The sequence below is a fragment of the Salvia splendens genome, chromosome 1, assembly GCF_004379255.2.
Source record: "Salvia splendens isolate huo1 chromosome 1, SspV2, whole genome shotgun sequence".
Lineage (NCBI taxonomy): Eukaryota > Viridiplantae > Streptophyta > Magnoliopsida > Lamiales > Lamiaceae > Salvia > Salvia splendens.
The window spans coordinates 10,045,777-10,068,732 of NC_056032.1; the positions used below are offsets into that span (position 1 = coordinate 10,045,777).

At 39.3% G+C, this 22,956-nt stretch overlaps 1 protein-coding gene across 1 annotated transcript; it reads left to right on the forward strand.

The window, feature by feature from the left end:
* Positions 1-2,728: 2,728 nt before the first annotated feature.
* LOC121741642 (heavy metal-associated isoprenylated plant protein 3-like) lies at positions 2,729-4,581 on the forward strand. Its single transcript, XM_042134495.1, has 5 exons — positions 2,729-2,876; positions 2,976-3,087; positions 3,196-3,446; positions 3,867-3,954; positions 4,022-4,581. Exons 1-5 carry the CDS (start codon positions 2,868-2,870, stop codon positions 4,378-4,380), a joined length of 819 nt encoding a protein of 272 aa, XP_041990429.1. The 5' UTR covers positions 2,729-2,867; the 3' UTR covers positions 4,381-4,581.
* Positions 4,582-22,956: the final 18,375 nt, after the last annotated feature.

Consider the following 22,956-nt stretch of genomic DNA (forward strand, 5'->3'; position numbering starts at 1 on the left):
AATAGGCGCCCAGCGATCGCCCAGCCGAGCGCCGGCGCTGGGCGGTTCGCTGGGCGATCTATTGCAGCCGCCCAGCGGGCGATTGGAGAGAGAAACCGCGTGGCGCTGGGCGGTGCGCTGAACGGTCCGTTCGGCGCTATTGCAGCGCCCGGATCTCCCAGCGCACCGCCTAGCGCGAAAAAATAAATTTTTTTTTCGAAACACTATATATACGCGCTTTGTTCGTCATTTTCATTCGCACCACTTGTTTTAACTAGTACTCTCTCTATCTTAATTTCTGTTCAAGATCAACAATGCAAAATGAGTAATGCTGGTGGTAGTAGTGGTGGTAGCGGAGGGGATGTTGAGGAGTACGAACGTCGAATGGCCGAGGCGTTGGACGCCTATACGACCAACGCGATAAACCAATGGATGGAAAGGGCCTTGCAGCAGGCGATACCTCGACCTCCCCCAGTGGTCCACCGCCGCAGTGTGATTGATCGGGATCACGTAGCTGCACATCAGCGCCTATACGAAGACTACTTCGCACAGGAGCCTCGGTTCAACGCCAACCTTTTCAGGCGTCGTTTTAGGATGACCAGGAACCTGTTTATGCGTATTGTCAACGCTTTGGAGTCTCGATATCTGTATTTTCGCTTCAGACACGATGCCTCTGGCAGACCCGACCACACACATATTCAAAAGTGCACTGCGGCAATCCGGCAGTTGGCCTACGGAGGCGCGGCAGACATGTGGGACGAGTATCTCCACATCGGTGAGACGACTGCCTTGCAATGTCTGAAGAATTTCTGTCTGGGAGTGATAGAAGTATTCGGTGATCAGTATCTGCGAAAGCCTACCCCCGAAGACTGCCAAGATCTGTTGCGTATGCACGGGAGTCAGCATGGGTTCCCGGGTATGTTAGGCAGCATAGATTGTATGCATTGGGACTGGAAGAACTGTCCCGCAGCCTGGAAGGGGTTCTACACGTCCGGCTACAAGGGAAAGAATCCCACGATGATCCTGGAGGCCGTAGCTAATTACCGACTTTGGATTTGGCACGCGTATTTTGGGATAGCTGGTTCGAACAACGACCTCAACGTCCTCAACTTGTCGCCACTTTTCAACGAGCAGTGTCAGGGCGTCGGTCCGGCCATCAGTTTTGTCGCCAACGGCAACCAACATGATATGGGCTACTACTTGGCGGATGGGATATACCCTAGGTGGCCCGTCTTTGTGAAGACGATCCGATGCCCAGGAGATGCGAAGAAGGCCTACTTTGCGGCACGGCAGGAGTCGGCGCGCAAGGACGTGGAGCGCGCATTTGGTGTGCTCCAGTCTCGATGGGCGGCAATTAAGGGTCCAACTCGTTTGTGGGAAGTCCAATGCATTGCTGATATCATGTACGCATGTATTATCATGCACAACATGATTGTCGAAGATGAAGGTGGCGAACTGACCAATTGGGTTAACGACGATAATGAAGCCGGTCCAAGCCACGGCGTGGCCGCCCCCAACATACGGAGTGGGGTACCTCACGATGAAGCCGGCCTCTTACAAGCACACGCCGACATGCGCCAAACGGCGGCTCATATTCGACTCCAAAAGGATTTAATTGAAGAGTTATGGGCACGGAGGATTGACCGCCGTTAGTTTTTTTTAATTATGTAATTTTTTTTAATTAATATACTTTTTATATTTTATTAATATTAGTGAATTTTCTCGTTTTTGTGTCGTAAATTTAATTCCGTATATTGTGTGATTTTTAATTATTTCATTTTGTATATATTTGTTAATAATGATGTGGATAGTATGTGGCTGGGCTATGGCTGGGCTATTGCTGGGCTATTTGCTTGTTTTGATGATGTGACAGGAGGATTTTTAGTGCTGATAATGTGGTAGTGGCTGGGCTATGGCTGGGCTATTGCTGGACTATTCCTATTGTGGATGTCCAGAAGCAAAAGACAAGAACATTTTATCTATGAAATAGAAAATGAATAGATAAGACCAAATTCCATGTGTCACTGGTGCTGATAGGTGGAAGTTTCCAAGAAGCCATCCGCCCAATTCACACGCCATTTCTTACCCAACACGCATTAGTGTGATCCACCAATCATAATCCATGGAGAAAAACAATAACAATCGTACGAGTATAAAACCTAATTTCAAAATTTTGGCAATTATACAAGGTTAGTGTATATACACCTAATTTCCAGCTAAACTACTAATATTCATATAGTAACAAAATTAAGAAGAGTAATGTAAAAAAAAGGATGAAGTGAAAAAAAAAACCAAAATGATTAAACTTTTTTGGAATAATAAAAAAAGAATACAACTAAGAGAATATAGTATATGAAATAAAAAGAAGAGTAATGGAGTATAAAAATAGATGAAGTGTTTTGGCAAAATACAGAGGGAAAATGTCTAAATTTTTTTTGAACAATCTAAAAAAGAATATGACTCAACAACTCTAATACTAAATTTTAATATTTTTTTGGAACAATCTAAAAAAAATATGACTCAACAATTCAATGACTAAGTGAGTGATACTAAATTCCAGTATTTTATTTCATAAAATGCATTAAATTAACACAATATTAGTATCTTGGTGGGATGGAATAGTACTCCGTCACATAATAGATGTCATATTTTTTTTTTAGTTTATTTTAAAAAAATGCCACATTTTCATTATATAAAAAAAAAATTTCCCGCACATTAATATAAATATATAAAAAAATCTCCAAAATTTCATGCAATTCCCTAAATGTATGTATCTATAGACCACCCATAGTACTCACACAATCACTCATTTTTCCCCCTTTCTATCTCTTCTATATAAATCCTCTTTGCTATACCACCAACCAACGAACACTCTTCACAATCTCACAATGGGAGAGGTACCCAGGCTTCACTCCACATGTTTACTTGTTACTATATGCGAATATAATTTTTAGCCTTTTGTAATTGATTTGTTTTTCATCTTTTGTAAATTGTAGAAGAAGAAGGAGAAGGAGAATGAGAATGGAGGAGTCACCGTCGTCCTCAAAGCCGACTTCCATTGCGACGGCTGCGCTTCTAAAGTTATCAAGTGCATTCGCTCTTTTGACGGTAATTTGAACTAACAAATCAAATAGAGTACCTCCTTAATTAATTTGTATGTTTTCTGATTTATTAATTTTACATTTGTTTTACGACTTGTTTGAATTTGTGTAATAGGCGTCGATTCAGTGACGATTGACGGCCAGAAGATCACGGTTGTGGGAAATGTAGATCCGGCGAAGCTTCGGGAGAAGACTGAGCAGAAAACGCACAAAAAAGTGGAGCTGATTTCGCCGCAACCGAAAAAAGACGGCGGCGAGAAGGTGAACGCCAAAGACAGCGGCGGCGATGGCAAAAAGGAGAAGAAAAAGGATAACAAAGACGGAGGCGATGGTAAAAAGTCCGACCATAAATCCGATGTGAAAGAGGTGAAAAAGCTTTATTATGTTACTTACTAATTTTTTGTTAACCCACTTGGAGTCGATGCATTGCTACTCAACGCTCCCTATTCTTCATTAATGGATTGTCCGGTCCCCATTTTTGTGAATTTCAATGTAATGTGCTTCTGTCGTTTTTGGCGCACGTTAGTTTCTTGCCCAGTGTCGCGTCGCCGTCGTCGGTTTACTGATTAGAATAAAAAATTAAATTTAGTTCATATAAAGATTAATTTATTCCGGTTAAAGCGGAAATTCATGTGGAAGACAGCATACGTTTGTAGCGACTGCTTTTACTGTTTTGGAAGGCGACAATTCACGTCAACTCTCATTGGTTATTGTATAATGTACTATTAGCCTAATTTTTAGCAATACTAATTTTTGTAATATCAATTCCATTTCCATTTTTGATAGCCACCTGTGACTACGGCGGTTTTAAAACTGAATCTTCACTGCGATGGATGCATTCACAAAATCTACAAAACCATCACCAAAACTAAAGGTAAGATTATTTGCACTATTTCTGTAACTTCACCATTTATAAATTCGACTAATTTCCTGGCCTGCAGGCTTCAAGGATATGAAGATTGACACGCAGAAAGATCTGGTGACGGTGACCGGCTCCATGGACATGAAGGCGCTGGCTGATGTGTTGCAGAAGCAGTTGAAGAGAGACGTAACTGTCGTGCCGCCGAAGAAAGAGGGCGACAATAAAGAGAAAGGCGGTGGCGATGGGAAAGGGAAGAGCGGCGACGAGAATGTGCAAGGAAACAAGATGCAGGCTCCGCCGCTAGTGTATCCATACCCGTTTACATCCGGGCCGGGTCAAGCCTTTGGTGACCAATTTAATTACAATCCGTATGGGCCCCAGTTCCATGCCCCTCAAATTTTCAGCGACGAGAACCCCAACGCTTGCAGTGTTATGTGAGTCGCAAAATTTGTAAATAAGATTACATTTCCAGGTCAGTTTGCTCAACTGTTTTCGGTCCATTTATTTAATGCGGGGTAGTGTTTTAAAGGTCCAAATACAGTATATCTAATTTGATTATGTTAAACTTTGTAACCCTTTATGTTTGTTTTGACCAATTTTGGTAGTTATTTATTTATATAAATCAATTGTTTAGTTGCATTGTGGAGCTGAGCCCTTCTCATGATTGCATAAATTGATTGGAGAATAGTGTACCTTTTCTGAATTATGATCAATAGTTTATGAAGGTTGGTGGAAAGTGGTCAAAAGAAATTTCTGGAACCAATTTTTATAATAGTGATAATTTGAAGCATAGCAGTCGTAATGTATTCGAATAATTAAAACTACATCAATGTCGGTATATGTTGTCTAATACAAGAATCTAGAAGTTTGATTACACTAGTCTCTCGTATTTCTAGACAAAATGAAATTTAATTACATTAGTCTCTCGTATTTTTAAACAAAATTAGAATATCAGTGGCGTCTCTATCATCACGAAAGTAAATATATATATATCATATATGTATGCTAATGTGAGTATTTCTGAATGCACCTTCTATATAGCAAGGAAATTTCTATTGCTACAAAACATTAAAACTTATGGTTATGAATTTGATATTGGATTTTGTATAGCTCCAGAATAAACATAAAGCTGTCTACAAATATAGAACTAAAAAAAGGATATATTTTTGTGGTACGTACGTCCCGTAAAGTTTGTCACATTTTTTCATTTTTTCTATCTCACAAAATTTGTCAAATTTCACATTTTGGTGGATTTAATCTACTAACTCAATGGACGTCCAAGCTACCATGTAGCTCCGCCCCTGCAAACAATGGTGAGTGGAGTTTTATAGACAAAACTTAATACATGCAGTGAATCAATTCCTTTCATATAATCTAGTCTCAGTCATTGCAACAACTATTTTTGCTACGTGGGTTTGATGAGGATTGATATGAATGGATGGAGAACCGACTGTAGGTGATGTAGGCATGCTTACTTTCTCTCTTATTGTTTGACCATGGATATATTGTTTTGCCTTTACTTTTGCTTTTGTTTGCCCGCTGAAATTTTAGTTCGCCATTTTGGATGGTTTGGTACCTTCTCTTTGTTAGAAAAACAAAATTTATGTGGTCCGAACATTAATTGGATTAATCTTTCAAAAATAAAAGGTGAATATAATGACATTGATATATGATCTCACCATTTTTAGTCATTAATTACGCAATATTTCATCAGCATAACATTTTAAAAAAAGAGTTGATGAATGTTTTTTTTAATTTATAAAGATTATAAGTATGAGTTTCTCTAGAAAAAAAGTGTGGTTTTTTTTTATTAAATAAGAGATATTTAAAAATTTAAATATAAATATAATGTATGGTCATGTTTTAAAGAAAAGTTATACGGAGGAGTCATGAATATTCAATACAATAAATATTGTATACTCTTTGTGGACACGTGGAGGCGTGGAGCATATATGTTAAAGTAAAACACTATTACTTCTTCTTTGAGGGAAAAAAGAAGACTTTTAGTAAAACTCAAGAATAAAGCATCATCTTATAAACAAAATTATAGGGGAATTTGAATATTGACGAGTTTAACACATTGTATGCGATGAATGATGCTTAAGTCTATGAAGTTTTTTAAAAAAATAAATGAAATAAAAATATATTAGTATGTGTATGAAGTTTACATAAACAAAAATAAATAAAATGAAATGAAATACTAGTTGCTAACAACAGAGAGGCAGAGCATGATAGAGGCAGCAATATAGGTGAAGCAGCAATTATATTTGTCTTACTCTATATATGATATTTTAGGGTGTTTCTTTTTTTTTTCATTTGAAAACAATATGTTAGATTGTTAGGGTTCATTTGATTGGTATGATATGCATAGATAAGGCCTCCTATCTAGGTTGTTCCTACTCTTTGGTTGGTATGATATACTTCCTCAATGACCCGGTACATAAGCCACGACCCGACTGCAATTAAGATACCTACCTGCCAATTGGATATAAGCCTAACAATGATGGAATGGAATGATGAGGGAATGGAATGGAGATGAGAATGAAATGAAGGTGTGAATGGAATGATGAGGGAATGGAATGGAGATGAGAATGAAATGAAGGTGGGAATGGAATGGGGATTCCATTCTATTCTTGTGCTTGGCACAAGGAATGCAAAAGGAATGGAATTGTTATTCCTTGATTGATTCCATTCTTATGTTTGATAACTATAAATTAATATAGAAATGAAATGGAGTGAAATATGAATAATTAATATGTTGATTCTACCAAAAAAAATAATTTAAGGTTGCGTTCGGTACCATGGAATTGAGGGCTTGGAATTGGAATTTGAACCTCCAATTCCAAATCCGCTGTTCGGTATCACAAAAATATTTGGATTTGGAATTGAATTGCAATTCCAAATATTCAATTCCACATTTTGAGTTCCATATTCAAAAGTAGAAAATTGAAATTCCAAAAGCCAAATAGTCATAAAATTTCACTACACACACTTCACACACTACACACATTATAAACACTACACACATTTCACACACTACACACACTACACATACTTCACACACTACAGACATTATAAACACTACACACACTTCACACACTTCACACACTACACACATTACAAACACTACACACAGTTCACACATTTCACACATTTCACACACTACACATACTACACACATTTCACACACTTCACACACTACACACATTTCACACACCAAACATATTTTACACACTACAAACGCTAATCACATTTCACACATTTCAAGCATCTTATTTTTGATTTTTTTTCAACTTTTAGATTTTTTTTATCCAAACCGAACCAAATCGAAAAACTGAAATTTTTCAAAAGTTCAAAATGAATCAAACCGAAAAACTGAACTAAATTTGAAAATTTAGTTTGTGTTAAGTGTGTGTAGTGAGTGTATTTCATGTAAAATTTGTAAGTGTGCGTAATGTGTGTACAATGTGTATATTTTGTGTATAGTGTATGGTAGTGTGTTTATTTTGTGTGCAATGTGTGTATTTTGTGTGTATAGTGTGTGTAGTGTGTGATTGTGTAATGTGAGAAGTGTGTGAAATATGTGAATGTGTGTAGTGAGTGAAGTGTGTGTAGTGTGTGTCTGGATTTTTCAATTATTAAAAATTTTAAAACTTTAATTTTATTATAAAATTGTGATGATATTAAATTTAATTATAATATAAAATAATATTTATATAATTTTATTAAAATTTAAAATAAGAAGAAAGGAATATGGAATGGAATGACCATTACTTAGCTAAATGAATGGAATGACTATTCCCATGTGGAATGGAATGGTGATTCCTAAGAAAAAATATTTACCAAGCAAAGAAATGGAATGGAGGTAGGAATGTCATTCCATCCCCATTCTATTCCATCATACCAAGTAGGGCCTTTGTAAAACTCAAGAATAAAGCATTATCTTATAAACGAAATTGTAGCCTTGTAGAGGAATTTGAATATTGACGACACATTGTATGTAATGAATGATGCTTAAGTCTATGAAGTTTTTTTAAAAAATAAATGAAATAAAAATATATTAGCATGTGTATGAAGTTTACATAAACAAAAATAAATAAAAAGAAATGAAATAAAAAAGTTTGCACTAGTTGCTAACAAGAGGCAGAGCATGATAGAAGCAGCAATTTAGGTGAAGCAGCAATTATATTTGTCTTATCTTTTGGCAAATGTGTGAATCCTTTCTCTTACTCTATATAATATTTTAGGGTGTTTTTTTTTTCATTTGAAAACAATATGTTAGGTTGTTAGTGAAGTGCTGCTGTAAAGCAATGGACTATGGTTGCTGTAATGCACTCTCTTTCTCCCACATGTCCTTTTCTCCCGTAACAACCCACCTTTCCAAAAATATGGAGTTTTTTTTTCTGCTCCTACAAAAATACATTATACTAAAACGCACATGCTTTAGTTCCATTTTCTTTTATTCTTTACTTAGCTACACGCTACATTTCCAATCAAGACAGCCCCCTTTTTTTGCATGTGACATGTAGATATTTTTATTTTTAAATATTTTGGTAAAGGTATAAATATAGGATATCTTTAGATTTTAGCTCGATTAGCCCATTGCACTTACATGAAACATGAATGTTTAGAGTTAAGTTGAAAATCGCTAATCCAAATCCAATAACTCTAACTCAGATTAGGCCACGCCCAATCAGCTCTTAATCTAAATAAGAATGATCACAATTCGATGAGCTAAACTCAGTTGACATCCCAATATATATGTTCATTTCACACGTGATATATATAACTGGTGCAGTGGTGCTGACAGAAGTGTATCAGGAACTTTTAAGTTGATATTGCAAATCCTACTATAAATAATTATACTACTACATCTGTTCTTTTATATAACAATTATTTCCTTTACGGCACACCCCTTAAAATTATGCAAATTTCTATTTTAGAAAACTTTTGAACAATTTATCATCCACACGTATCATTTCAATTACGACTTATATATGAGAATTAATAAATTGGAGTATATTTTATGAACTCCGCTATCCACTAACAATATATAATAAACACGTATCACATTATTAGTAGTGTTTAAAACTTTTTATTTTTAGAATTAGTCTAATTTTGATGCACGGTCCAAAATGGTAAGATTAGTCGAGTTTTTGTGGACGGAGGTAGTAGATTTTTTCTTTTTCTCTCTTACTATATTAAAACCATATCATCTTTTAAAATTATTATTTTTAAATGATAGAAGCAGTATAATACTAAAAGCAAAACAAATGCTAAAAGTAGGACGGACAAATGCAGTGACCAATGAACAAAACAAAAATAAAAAATGAATTCAATTATTCAAATTCATTCAAATTGAAATTATAAGAAATGAGTTCCATAAAAATTGTCCAACACAAATCCGCTGACCTTCTGTGTAGGTTCGAAATGGTCAGGTAAGGCTGAGCCAGTCAGTATTGGGAAGTTGGTACCGACTGGTCTCTTGATGGAAAAGCTAACTGGGCTTCACGTATGAATCAATTCTTTATCTAAATTTTTGGGCTTCAATTGTGAATTTATTCCTAATAGAATATCTATTTTGGGCTTGAGGTATGATCTTCGCCTCGTTGATTCAAAATAATTAATAAGTATACATTACTAATAATCATATTAAGATAATCATATTAAGATGATAATAGTATTAATGAAAAATTTGGGGTACAATTAATAATAGTATTAACAAAAAAATTGGGGTACAATTGTACCCTTCTCCCTATAGCTGCATCTAAGAAAAACATGGAAAAATCTAAAACACACATATATATGTAATGTGTGAGTTTGATACGATCATATCCATATCCCAATTATTTAGTTGCATATTTGATTTACCATATCTTTTCCATATTTGTTTAGATATTTGTTTCTTGTTCATTAAGTTAGTAGCATTATAAATAGGAGTTATTGTTATCGTTTTAATCATTCAATGAATTACATATTCTCCCTAAACTTGTCTTGAGCAACAAGAATATTATCGTTCCATATTTGCTGCCCAACGGAGAACGTCCGTGGAACCGCAAATCGTGGCCTTTCCTTCGAGCACGTCGAAGGTTCGATCACCTTATCTCTCCGAGAAGTTAGCCATCCGGCCTCGTTACGGAGAACGTCCGTAACAACTGGTGCTTTCATCCCGTACTCATCCTCCATATCAAAAAAAAAAAAAAAAAAAAAAACAGTCGCAGCACCACCATCACAGCCACGCCTAATCCTCCACCTTCTTCATCAATAACCTATTCACCACCAATATCCTTAATAGAAGTAGCTCAATGGCAATCTCCTCGAGGGCCTCCTAACATGAGGACGTCCAGCGCTGGATCGGATGAACGTATACCGCCGACGGGGTTCCTCACCGGAGGCAATGCGCAAGTCACAATCAGAGACTCTTCGCGGGGCGCGTCCACAAGCGCTTCACGCGGCGACGATCAGTCGCGATATCCGCGGCGCGATTTCCAGGCGGCCTCCGAGGCGCCGCACGATGTGGCAGGAACAACCGCAATTTTCTCCACCGGGTTGGAGAAGATCTTGGCGCGATTTGACAGAATGGAACTCAGGCTGGAGAAGTTGGAAGCGCCCGAACCTGATCCCCCCTATTTCTCGGACGAACTTGATGACGAAGGGTATCACTCCCCGCGCGACGCTTGGGCGGCAGAAGACGATGTCCACCGGCCTTTCATCCACGGACAACGAGACCGTGGTGGGGATATCCATCGTCGACGAGGCGCTTCCCGCGCATTACATTGGCGCGACGGCCGTTTTCCGCAGCAGAACGTTCATCGGGCGTCGTACCGCGATCGCCCCGAGCCTCGGCACCGCACGTGCTGGGACAGGCCGCAGGACCGGTACCTGGGGATGGACGAGTCCGAACAACAACACTATGTGGACTTCTATTCCGGATCGAGGCGTCGCCGGACTTGCTGGGATCCGCCCTCCCGCACATCCGGTGGCCGTGTGGAAGAGATTCGCGCTCCTCCGCTGTCAGAACCACCGCCACAGCCTGTACCAGAACCAGAACTGTTCTATGGCCCGACGCATCGTGGAGCATCTGACACTCCCGCGTCAAAATACACGACGCGCCCCTCTTTCGGCCCCCGGGGCTTTCTTCACGCTGATTCAGACGTGCCGTCGCGATTCCCACCTAGCTCGTATACTGGACAGCAGCGAGAGCAGCCCCAAACCTGGAACCGGCACCTGCACCCCACATTCCCAAGCCCTCGTACCCCCGCACATCCACAGCTCGTTCTCGACCAGAAGCCACCGCTGCAGCACGTGCTCGACCAACAACCACGGCCAAGTCGCCACCGCGCTGCACCGCCCCCGCCGCTGCACATGGATCAGCAACGATCGTCATCCTGCGGCCATCCTACGACTCACCTCCGTCAAGCTGCGGCCTACCTCGAATTGCCCACTACTGTGAAGCAGCCCCTGCTCCAACGCCCGCCCTCCTGCCTGCGTTCCCCAAGCCTCCACTCCGCTACGAAGCTTGTTTCTTGTGAAGAGAAATACTTGGAGAGTGATGCAAAAGTGTTGAATCAAGTTGACTTGCGGCTCAATGAAAAGAAATTAGTAGATGATGAAGTACGAGCTATAGAGGTGGATAAAATTGATGACGATGATGGTCTTCGTGATTCAAGTAAAAAGAATGAGGAAGAGGCATATGTAGAGGAGGACGATTCCATAGAGGAAGTGCTGAAGGTCATCTCCTCATTCCCTGTTGTTCAAGTGCAATCCAAATCTATTGTTGAGAATTGTTGGGGCAAGAAAGGAGATAATGCTTACGCCGGTTTGTGCATAATTGTTGGTGTCTATGTGGATTTGAGTATTAGTGATGTTACAAGTATGAATCATCGATCAACATCGCCCGATACCGATGCAAGGTTGATCCCTCCGCGCAATGACATGTTGGATTCGAACATTCTTGGAGGCGTGAACAAGCTTTTCGATTTGGCAAGGAATTTTTCCAAAAAAATCGGGTCTCCTTTGTTGATTTTTGACAAAGGTGATAAATGGAGATATTCAGTTGTTCGATATGTGTTTGATCCAGGAGGAGACGCCTCGCCAAAGCTTTGGCTTTCAACTCTCATAAGTGGTTCGTGGTTCCCACCTTGAGGACAAGGTGTATTTCAACCGTGGGGGAGTTGATACGATCATATCCATATCCCAATTATTTAGTTGCATATTTGATTTACCATATCTTTTCCATATTTGTTTAGATATTTGTTTCTTGTTCATTAAGTTAGTAGCATTATAAATAGGAGTTATTGTTATCGTTTTAATCATTCAATGAATTACATATTCTCCCTAAACTTGTCTTGAGCAACAAGAATATTATCGTTCCATATTTGCTGCCCAACGGAGAACGTCCGTGGAACCGCAAATCGTGGCCTTTCCTTCGAGCACGTCGAAGGTTCGATCACCTTATCTCTCCGAGAAGTTAGCCATCCGGCCTCGTTACGGAGAACGTCCGTAACAGAGTTGCAACGTCAACAAAATATCACACATATATAAGAACTTCAAAGTACCATATACCTTACCAAATTGTTGATACAAGTGAATATCATACTTTTATCTTATCAGTATTTCGGTATGCTGTTATTCAATACCATTACAAAACCAATTTTTTGGTATGCCATACCGAAATCTGGTATATCGTATTTTCAGTATATTGTATCAATATTCAGTCTATACATTTGATTTGGTATGAAAATCTGGTATGCATAGTATTATTTGTATATATCGCTACCGTGGTATTACTACGACTCCCTCAATCCCATTAGAAATGAAACATTTGCAAGAGATTTTATGTAGTGTTGTTTTATGAGTCAATGAAGAGAGAAGAGAGAATACAGTAAGAGAGATTAAAAAGTAAAGATGATGTTGTTTCAATTTTAAAAAACGTTTCATTTTTAATGGGACAACCTAAAAAGGAAAACATTTCATTTTTAATGGGACAGATGGACTATATATATACCTAAAAATCAGCATATACCATACTTTTAATGCATATACCGAACTTTTGGTATATCACAAAATATCGCGGTAAGCAAAATTGCATACCTTTTGTTAGGAATTCTTGTATTCATCTAATGAGCGCAGCGGAAATTGCATACAAGAATAACAGATCTAGATTCATAATCATATTGCAAGTTGAGCACGTAATACACAACGGAACTAAATCTTACTTGTTGTTGTGTTTTCTTCTACGATTGTGTCCTGCAAGTTGAATCCACTACTATCGAGGTCCACGTGTATTCTGATCCGATGCAGGAACAATTCCTCGGTACAATCGCTATATAGAGAAAGCTAGGAATTCTCTACAAAGCTTTACGTATTTTCTCTCTAATGTTACGATATTTCTCATCACCCACAATGGAGAATAAATAACCATTATATAGACAAATAGTCATTAGGGTTTCATGATTGTTGGGCTTATGGACTAATTATAATTATAGCCCAACTATAATTATGTAATCCATATTAATCTAATCTAGCCCATATTCTTTCAATCTCCCACTTGGACTAGCATTAGATATAATACGCAGTTCCAACTTTGTACCCTTGAGCGGATCAAAATATACTTATAGTGTGACCCTTTAGGCCCTCATTATCGACGACGATCTAATCGAAGTCTGCACAAAACTCCTAGACTGCGTTGGCAGCGTAGCTCGATATATGAAGAACGTTTACGTGAATTCGGTAAACAAGCCTTTACACAAAGTTTATAGTAACATCCTTTCATTCACGAACCACCCGATTGAGCCTAAGATTTGTCATGTGTCATCCAAATAGCTCAATCACTTTATCTCATCTTTATTAAATGACCCATTCGATCATATTCAATTACTTTAATTGAATATATCTTTGCATTGGCCAATGACTTAATGGTCAAGTAATATAGAGAATTTGAGTGTTCTCTCGAAATTCTAATCGAGGAATGAATCTCATTCTTGGCTCAACTACCATTTCCATTTATCTTATGATGTACCCAACACAAGTCCGTGTCTTAATCCTCCGAGGGGAGGCAAAGCGTTGTACAAGGTCAAAGCACACCACTCAACAAACAAAATGTGTAATGACCTCAGATCCAAGGACTATTACATACTTCATGTACTAATAAACTGTAGACACTCAACAAAACAGTTTAATAGTAGGGTATACCAATACTCTCCAAAGTATACCATGTGTCCGTCACGAGTATCTAATATCTCATAGTTGTGAGAACAACTACATTCTCGAAGAATGTGATGCAAACCCCATGCTAACCTATAACATATCACCAATATCCCATTCTTGATGATCATTGGTTAGGGCTATTTTAGAATTATACTATATCATTAATGTCTCACACCATTAACGACAGTCACAATTCAAGGGAACAAATATTTAGAATAAAATCAAACATTTAAAACAATTATTCCAATAAGTGCACAAAACCCATAGGAAATAAAATTTTCATATAATGTGATCAAGTAATATTGTCCCAACACAAAATGTTTCTAAGACATATAAAACTGTAACTCCCACTGATTCAAAGCCATCTACCAAGATGCTTAACACCTAAGCTCTCAAAGTGCTTGTTGTGTTTTGCTATACATAACGGTTTGGTGAAAGGATCAGCCAAATTATCATCAGTGTGTACTCTTTCTAATTTTATGTCGCCTCTTTCAATAATTTCTCTGATCAGATGATATCTTCTGGGAACATGCTTGTTCCTGTTCGTAGCTCTGGGTTCTTTTGCTTGCGCAACAGCACCAGTGTTGTCACAATACAAAGGTATTGCACTATTGGCACTCGGAATGACACCCAGTTCTTTAACGAACTCTAACAAAGCAACAACTTCTTTGGCAGCTTCAGATGCAGCAATATACTCGGCTTCGGTGGTGGAATCGGCAGTTGTACCTTGTTTGGAACTATTCCAACTCACTGCTCCACCATTGAGGATAAAAACATATCCAGACTGAGACTTATAGTCGTCGTGGTCTGTTTGGAAACTAGCATCAGTGTACCCAGTAACTGATAACTCTGGTTGTCCACCATAGACTAAGAAATATTCTTTAGTCCTTCTAAGGTACTTAAGAATAGTCTTAACAGTTTTCCAATGTTCCTCACCGGGATTTTGCTGTAATCTGCCTGTCATGCTAAGCGCACAGGCCACATCTGGCCTAGTAGAGATCATGGCATACATAATAGATCTTATAGCCGAAGCATACATGATCCTTTTCATGTTGTCTCTTTCTTTGTCATTAGAAGGACAATCCCTCTTTGACAATACAATGCCATGTCCCATAGGAAGAAAACCTTTCTTAGAGTTCTCCATTGAGAAGCGCCTTAGCAACTTGTCTACGTAAGTGGATTGTGATAATCCTAACATCCTATTTGGTCTATCTCGATAGATCTTAATTCCAAGGATATAGGAAGCATCACCTAGATCCTTCATCATAAAGGAACTAGACAACCACTCTTTTACGGATTGTATCATGGAACGATCGCTTCCCATTGTCAAGATGTCATCAACATATATGATAAGGAAGACAACGTTACCATTCTCGCGTTTACTATAAACACATGGGTCCTCTTTGCTTCTGACAAAACCAAACTATTTGATTGTTCTGTCAAAACAAATATTCCTACTCCTCGAAGCTTGCTTAAGTCCATAGATGGTTCAGGCTGTTCATTCTGTATGTGAGAAGGTTCAGGAATATCACTATGATCTTCTTGAGATAGAGGTGATGCAACTATTGTATCATCTTGTGTTTGATGCATCTCATTGTCTTGAGGTGGTCCTTCGAGAGTCTCTCTAAGGTCCTCTCTAAGAGTAATTTCCCCTCCCAATAGATCATCAAAACTCCCACTGAGTTATTGTCCAATCCAGTGGATAATACCTCATCCTCATTGTTAACTTGTGGTTCTTGAATTTCTTCAAGATCTACTGTATTTTGACCTTATTCCTTGCAGACATAACGGTCTTCAAGGAACGTCACATTCCTTGATGTTATCACATTGTGATTTTCAGGACAGTATAAATCGTACCCTTTAGTTTCTTTAGGATATCCCACAAAATAACATTTCTCACTTTAGTTTCCAATTTATCAGTCATCATTTCTTAACAAAAGCTGGACAACCCCAGGTCCGAATATAGTTAAGACTTGCTTTCTTGCCACACCATAACTCATATGGTGTTTTCTCGACTGACTTAGAAGGAACCCTATTTAGAATGTATATAGCCGTTAGTAAGGCATGACCCCATAGGAATAAAGGGAGACTAGCGAAGCTCATCATGGATCAAACCATATCTAATAATGTTCGATTTCTCCTTTCAGATACTCCACTCATTTGAGGTGTACCAGGAGGTGTTCAGTCCGACTGGATTCCATGTGACTTCAAGTAATCAAGAAATTCTCGGCTCAAGTATTCCCCTCCTCGATCTGATCGAAGAGTCTTGATACTTTTCCAAGTTGTTTCTCAACTTCACACTTAAACTCTTTTAAATTTATCGAAGGCCTCCGATTTATTTTTCATAAGATACACATATCCATACCTTGATAAATCATCAGTAAAAGTTATGAAGTACGAATAATCACCTCTTGCTTGAGTTGGAAACGGTCCACATACATCAGTGTGAATCAACTCTAGCAAATCTTTGGCACGCACCCATTTCCCAGAAAATGGTTTACTTGTCATTTTTCCTTTGAGATAGAATTCACAAGCTCCATAGGATTCTAAATCAAATGAAGTGAGATAGTCTAACTTTCTCAATCTTGCTATTCTTTTCTCATTAATATGACCAAGTCTGCAATGCCAAAGATAAGTTGCATTATTTGTATTACTTAGCTTAGGTCTTTTGTTTTGCACATTGAGAATATTTCGTTTGTATTCAAGTATATATAATCCATTTTCAAGAGTGGCATTTCCATAAAACAATCCATTAAAAGAAAACGAGCATATGCTGTTTGCAAAATGGAAGGAAAAACCTTCAATGTCTAACATCGGAATGGAAATAATATTCTTTGAAACAATTGAAACAAAATAACAATTATGTAAATCTAGTCTATGTCCTGAGGGAAGATCTAATCTATAAGTTCCCACGCATTCGGCAGCAACTCTTGCTCCATTTCCAACACGCAAATCAACTTCCTCAGGTCTCACTTTCTTGCTGTCACTTAGACCCTGCACATTATTACAAATGTGTGAGGCACAAGTTGTATCTAATACCCAAGATTATGAATTATTCATAGACATATTTATCTCAATGACAAACATACCTGAGCTCCCACTTTCTGCACCTTGTGCCTTGAATTTTGGGCAGTCTCTCTTCCAGTGTCCCTTCTCATGACAGAAAAGACACTCATCCTTGATAATTTCGACTTCTTATTGGCCCCTCCACTCTTAGGCTTTAGAACAGCATCCTTAGATGCTTTCTTCTTCTGTTGCTGCTTATTCTTCCATTTCGAAGACTTCGCAGAAGAGCTCACCATGAGCACAGATTTTACCTTAGCAGTGGAAGACTCATAAGTCTTAAGCTTATTGTGCAGCTCTGGCAGCCCAACCTTCGTGTTGTTCATGTTGAAATTCACAATGAAATTCTCAAAACTACTAGGAAGAGACTGCAAAATTAGATTTGTTGAGACATTTGCGGGGAGCACCGTTCCAATCGATGCTAACCTCTCAATCAAACCAATCATTTTCAGCACATGCTTAGAAACCTTGCTTCCATCATGAAGCTTGCAGTTGAAGAGATCGCGAAGTATCTCATACTCCATAGTTTGAGCTTGTGAAGCATACAAACTCTTCAAGTGCTTTAGCATTTCATATGGAAGCATGTGTTCATGTTGTCTTTGCAGTTCCAAACTCATAGATGACAACATGACACACTGAGCATCAGAAGCATTATCAATGTGTTTCTGATGAGCTTCAACGTCAAACGTAGCAAACTCAAGAGATTCCTTATCGGGGATGACACCGATTGGTTTGTCCAGGACATACTCAACCTTGTCATGTCTTAGCACCAAGCGCAAACAACGGAGTCAATCCGTGAAATTTGACCCAGTCAACTTGTTTGTTTCCATCAAACATTTGTAAGCCAAGTTTGACATTTTATCTGAACAGAAATTAAAAGAAAGCAAATCAGAAAAGCATGCAAAGATCACATTCGCATCACTAATCAAACAAGGGTTTATTGTATTGATTAGCTCCCACTAATTTTAACATATATTATGCCCCCCAAACATAAAATACGAATTTATATCTAATATAAATTTTAGTGGTCCAAGATCCAAGTCTATATTATTGCAGCCTCTGCGAGGGCTGATGACTACAATAATATCACCAGGTAGGCCTCCAAGCCAATTGTAACAACAATTTTACAATTCTTGGCTTATTAATCTAATTAATATACGTCCATAAATTATTCTGGCTGCGAGGGCTACTCAAAATAATTTAAGCAAGTCAACCCCATCACACGATGCCAACCATGCATCTATGAATGAGCCTAAACCTTGTAGATTTAGAGTAAACGCGAGTGCATAAAACTCGTGGTCGAAAAGGCTAGGAGCATCAAACAATTGTGATGGACGACGCGTTTATTTCAAAAACAAGACTTATATTTTGTGGGGAATAATTTTGTGATACTAATTTTGTGAATATAATATCCAATATTAAATTTCAAACAATTACTGGGCGCCGCCTACCCAGACATAGTATAGCACGGACTACAAATACTGGGCGCCGCCTACCCAGACATAATATAACACGGTCTCTAACTACTATAGTTAAATAAATAAGCATAAATCAAATAGCATGCTTATCACATAGGATATCAAATAATGCTTAACAAATAAAATCAAATTTTATTCTTTAATTAAATGTGGATTTAATTATTTATATTAATTCTAAATTAATATAAAATTATAAAATATTAATCCAATTAATATTTCATTGTAAATTAAACGTTGATTAAAGAAAACTACCAAAAGGATTTTCGTCAAGAGAATTTTCGCAATTCAGTTTTCTTAATTTCCCAAATTGTGGAAATCTGATTTCCATGTTTCAAAATCACTGTTGGTTCCAAAACTTTTAACGTGAGATTGACTTTAAAAGTTAAACACAAGAAATCAAATTTCAATTCCAACGCATAGTTGAAGTCCGACTTCCATGCGAACCAATTACATAGGTTTAATTTTAATTTTTTTTTTAAACTAATCCACGAATAATTATCACACAAAATAATTATGAATCAAGCCCCGAGCTCTGATACCACTGTTAGGAATTCTTGTATTCATCTAATGAGCGCAGCGGAAATTGCATACAAGAATAACAGATCTAGATTCATAATCATATTGCAAGTTGAGCACGTAATACACAACGGAACTAAATCTTACTTGTTGTTGTGTTTTCTTCTACGATTGTGTCCTGCAAGTTGAATCCACTACTATCGAGGTCCACGTGTATTCTGATCCGATGCAGGAACAATTCCTCGGTACAATCGCTATATAGAGAAAGCTAGGAATTCTCTACAAAGCTTTACGTATTTTCTCTCTAATGTTACGATATTTCTCATCACCCACAATGGAGAATAAATAACCATTATATAGACAAATAGTCATTAGGGTTTCATGATTGTTGGGCTTATGGACTAATTATAATTGTAGCCCAACTATAATTATGTAATCCATATTAATCTAATCTAGCCCATATTCTTTCACCTTTACCGTACAAAAATCTTCCGGTACAGTATCATACGTACTGAAATTTACTGTCCGTCAAAATTTTGGTATTTTAGATTCGATGTAAGTTGTACTAGTATTTCGAAATATTTCCCAATCCCTGAACAAGACAGAGTAAGCGCCCAACAAATATTTTTATATAGAAATTATAATATTCGTTTTTTTAGATATTACTGACCTATTGGGGAAGCGCTGGGAAATTTGATGATAGTATCCTAGAAAACAATGGAGTTACGTTGAAGCTTCCACTAATATTTACCATTTTCGACATGTTATAGTATCTGTTTAATTTTTTATATATGCTAGAAATTGAGGAATGAATGGGGTCATGACTCGTCTCTATATATAAACATGGTTGAAGTAGAAAAATGAGGGTACAGTAGTGTTTTATTGCAAGATCCAGTTAGAAGGGGTTTCCTCTGCCAGTATCCGCTGGAGCTCGGTGGGAGGGCATGGAACGGTGAGGGCGCCGCGGTGATCGAAGCCGTATTCTTCGGCAGCTTGCTCCAATAGCCGCAAGAATGAGGGGCGTGTGAGGAAACTCAAGGGAACGATAAATCGCCCCAATTGATCGTCGTCCACCGCCATCACCGCAAAATGTCCTTCCTTCACATCCACCGGCACCTTCATTTCCTCGCCGGAAAAATGCTTCTTGCCGGAAAGTAGACTCTTTTGTAGCCTCTTAAGGTTTAGTACGTCAACGATTTTTTTCTTAGTGTTTGCCATTGCCTTTTTTTTATATGATATGAGGGTTTCTTTTTTTGGGAAACACAGGATGGCTTTTATTTTTTATGATGGAGTATTTAGGTTGGGTGCGCACATATATATAGACTGCCCATGTTTTGCATAAAAGCGATGTACATAAGACCATCCACTACGGGTCTCGCCGGCGTCTCGCGTCCCGTCCCGGAGAGACGGGACCCCGGCCCGACGCGTTGCAGCTCGCCGTCCTGTCCCGCGCTGTCCCGCGTCTCGTCCCGCGTCGCGTCCCGTCGAGCCAAGAGACGGGCTGTCTCGCCACGCGCCTAGGCGACGTGGCGCGACCCGGCGTCGGACCGGCGAGTGGGCGTCGTCACGTGCTAATGCAATAAATATTTTTTTAAAGAAAAAATTCGAATTTTAAAAAAAATAAATTAAAAATAAAAGAAATTTTTTTTTCTAACGGTAATAATACAGTTTTTTTGTTTTTTTTTTTTGATTTTTAATTAATTTTTTTACTCTATAAATACTCCTAAACTCATCCTCATTTCACACACAACTACACATCTATTCTTCCTATCATCTAAATTTTCTCTCAAATTTTCATATAACAACTCAAGATGTCCGGCGACGGCGACGGCAACTACGACGGTTCCGGCTCCTGCGGGTGGGATCTCAACGCGTTCGGCGATTGGGAGACCATGATCAACACATTGGGCGGTTCCGGTTCGTCAACGCCAGGGACCCAGGGTTCGGCGACGCCGGGGGGTACCAACCACCCAATTTTGACCTTGATGCATATGTCCGTCCCTCCGCCCCACGGTATTCGCAGGGATTATCCCAGATCCGGGAGGATTTTCCCGTTAATCCCACGCCGGGAGTAGGCCGAGGCGGTGGAGGTGGCCGAGGCGGTGTACAACCCCAGGCGGGCGAGGACGAGGAAGAAGAGGATCTAGGCCGGCATCCGTACAACAACCTGCAACGCTCCGTCCCTTAACCGTCCCTTATTCCGTCCCTTAATTACTATTCATTCAATTTCATTTTTTATTTTTTTTACAACCCAATTAAATTTAAACAAACACAATTCATTAAAATTAAAACAACATTACAACTTAAACTTAAAAAAAAAAAGAAAAAAAGACATAATTAAAATTCTAAAAAAATAAAAATGACATAATTTAATCTTCTCCGCCAAAGTTTTCCCAAATGTGCTCAATTAGATCCTCTTGGAGTTGGGTGTGGGCGCTAGAGTCGCGTGTCCTTGCCCGAATAGCCAACCGTTCTTGTATAGACGGATGCGCTCCACTTCGCGGCGGACTACTTGCGGTTGAGCTTCCGGGGGATTCGGGGTCGAACCAATTTACCGCATCGGGTCCTTCGTCTCGGACAATCATATTGTGCAAGATTATGCATTTATACATGATGTTGACCATGCTCTCCATGAACCACGAACAAGGCGGGGCTTTGATGATGATGAAGCGTGCTTGGAGAACCCCGAACGCCCTCTCCACATCCTTGCGCGCAGCCTCCTGCTTCTGCGCAAAAAGGGCCTGCTTTGGGTTCGCAGGCCTCCTGCACGTCTTCACGAAGGTCGGCCACTTCGGGTAGATGCCGTCGGCGAGATAGTACCCATTTTATACAGCCGGTTGTTGGCGACGAAGTTGATGGCCGGCGCTTTACCATCCAAAACTTCGGTAAAGAGATCGGACTGGTGGAGCACGTTTACGTCGTTGTTCGAGCCAGGGACCCCGAAGTACGCGTGCCAGATCCAAAGCCGGTAGTCGGCAACGGCCTCGAGTACAACGGTTGAGTGGGTGCCTTTGTGGCCGCTCGTGTAGGACCCCCTCCAAGCCACCGGGCAATTCTTCCATTGCCAGTGCATGCAATCGACACTGCCAAGCATCTCGGGGAATCCGTGCAGGTTGAGGAGGAACTGACAATCGTCCGTGCTTGGCCTCCAGAGAAATTCGTCACTGAAGGCTGCCCGGACGCCTCTACAGAAGTTGAGCAAGCACATGCGCCCAGTGGTGTCTCCGATGTGGAGGTATTCGTCGAATATGTCGGCCGTTTGTCCAGTCGCAAGCTGACGGATGGCTGCAGTACATTTCTGCAGCGTCGTGTGACTGGGACGGCCGACCGCGTCGAACCCTTCTCGGAAGAACTCTTCCCGGGCCGCCAAAGTATTCGCTATGTGGAGAAATAGCGGTTTACTCATGCGGAAACGGCGAAGGAAGTAGGTATCTCCCCAAATCGGGTTATCGCAGAAGTAATCGCGTACTAACCGTGCGGCGGCTTCCTCCCGGTTCCGATTGATGTACTTCCGGGAGCGTTGTGGGGGTGGCGCGGCTTCCTCCGCCTCTCGTCGTCGATCTTCTTCAAGTGATTGTTCCATTAATTGACGCATTTGCTCAAAAGGATCCATTTGTTTGAGTTGATTTAAGATGGAAATTGGAGTGATAGAGAGGATTTGAGAGGAATAGATGTGTGTTTGTGTGTGAAATGAGTATGAAATAGGATTATTTATAGAGTAAATAAATAAAAAAAATTTAAAAAAAAA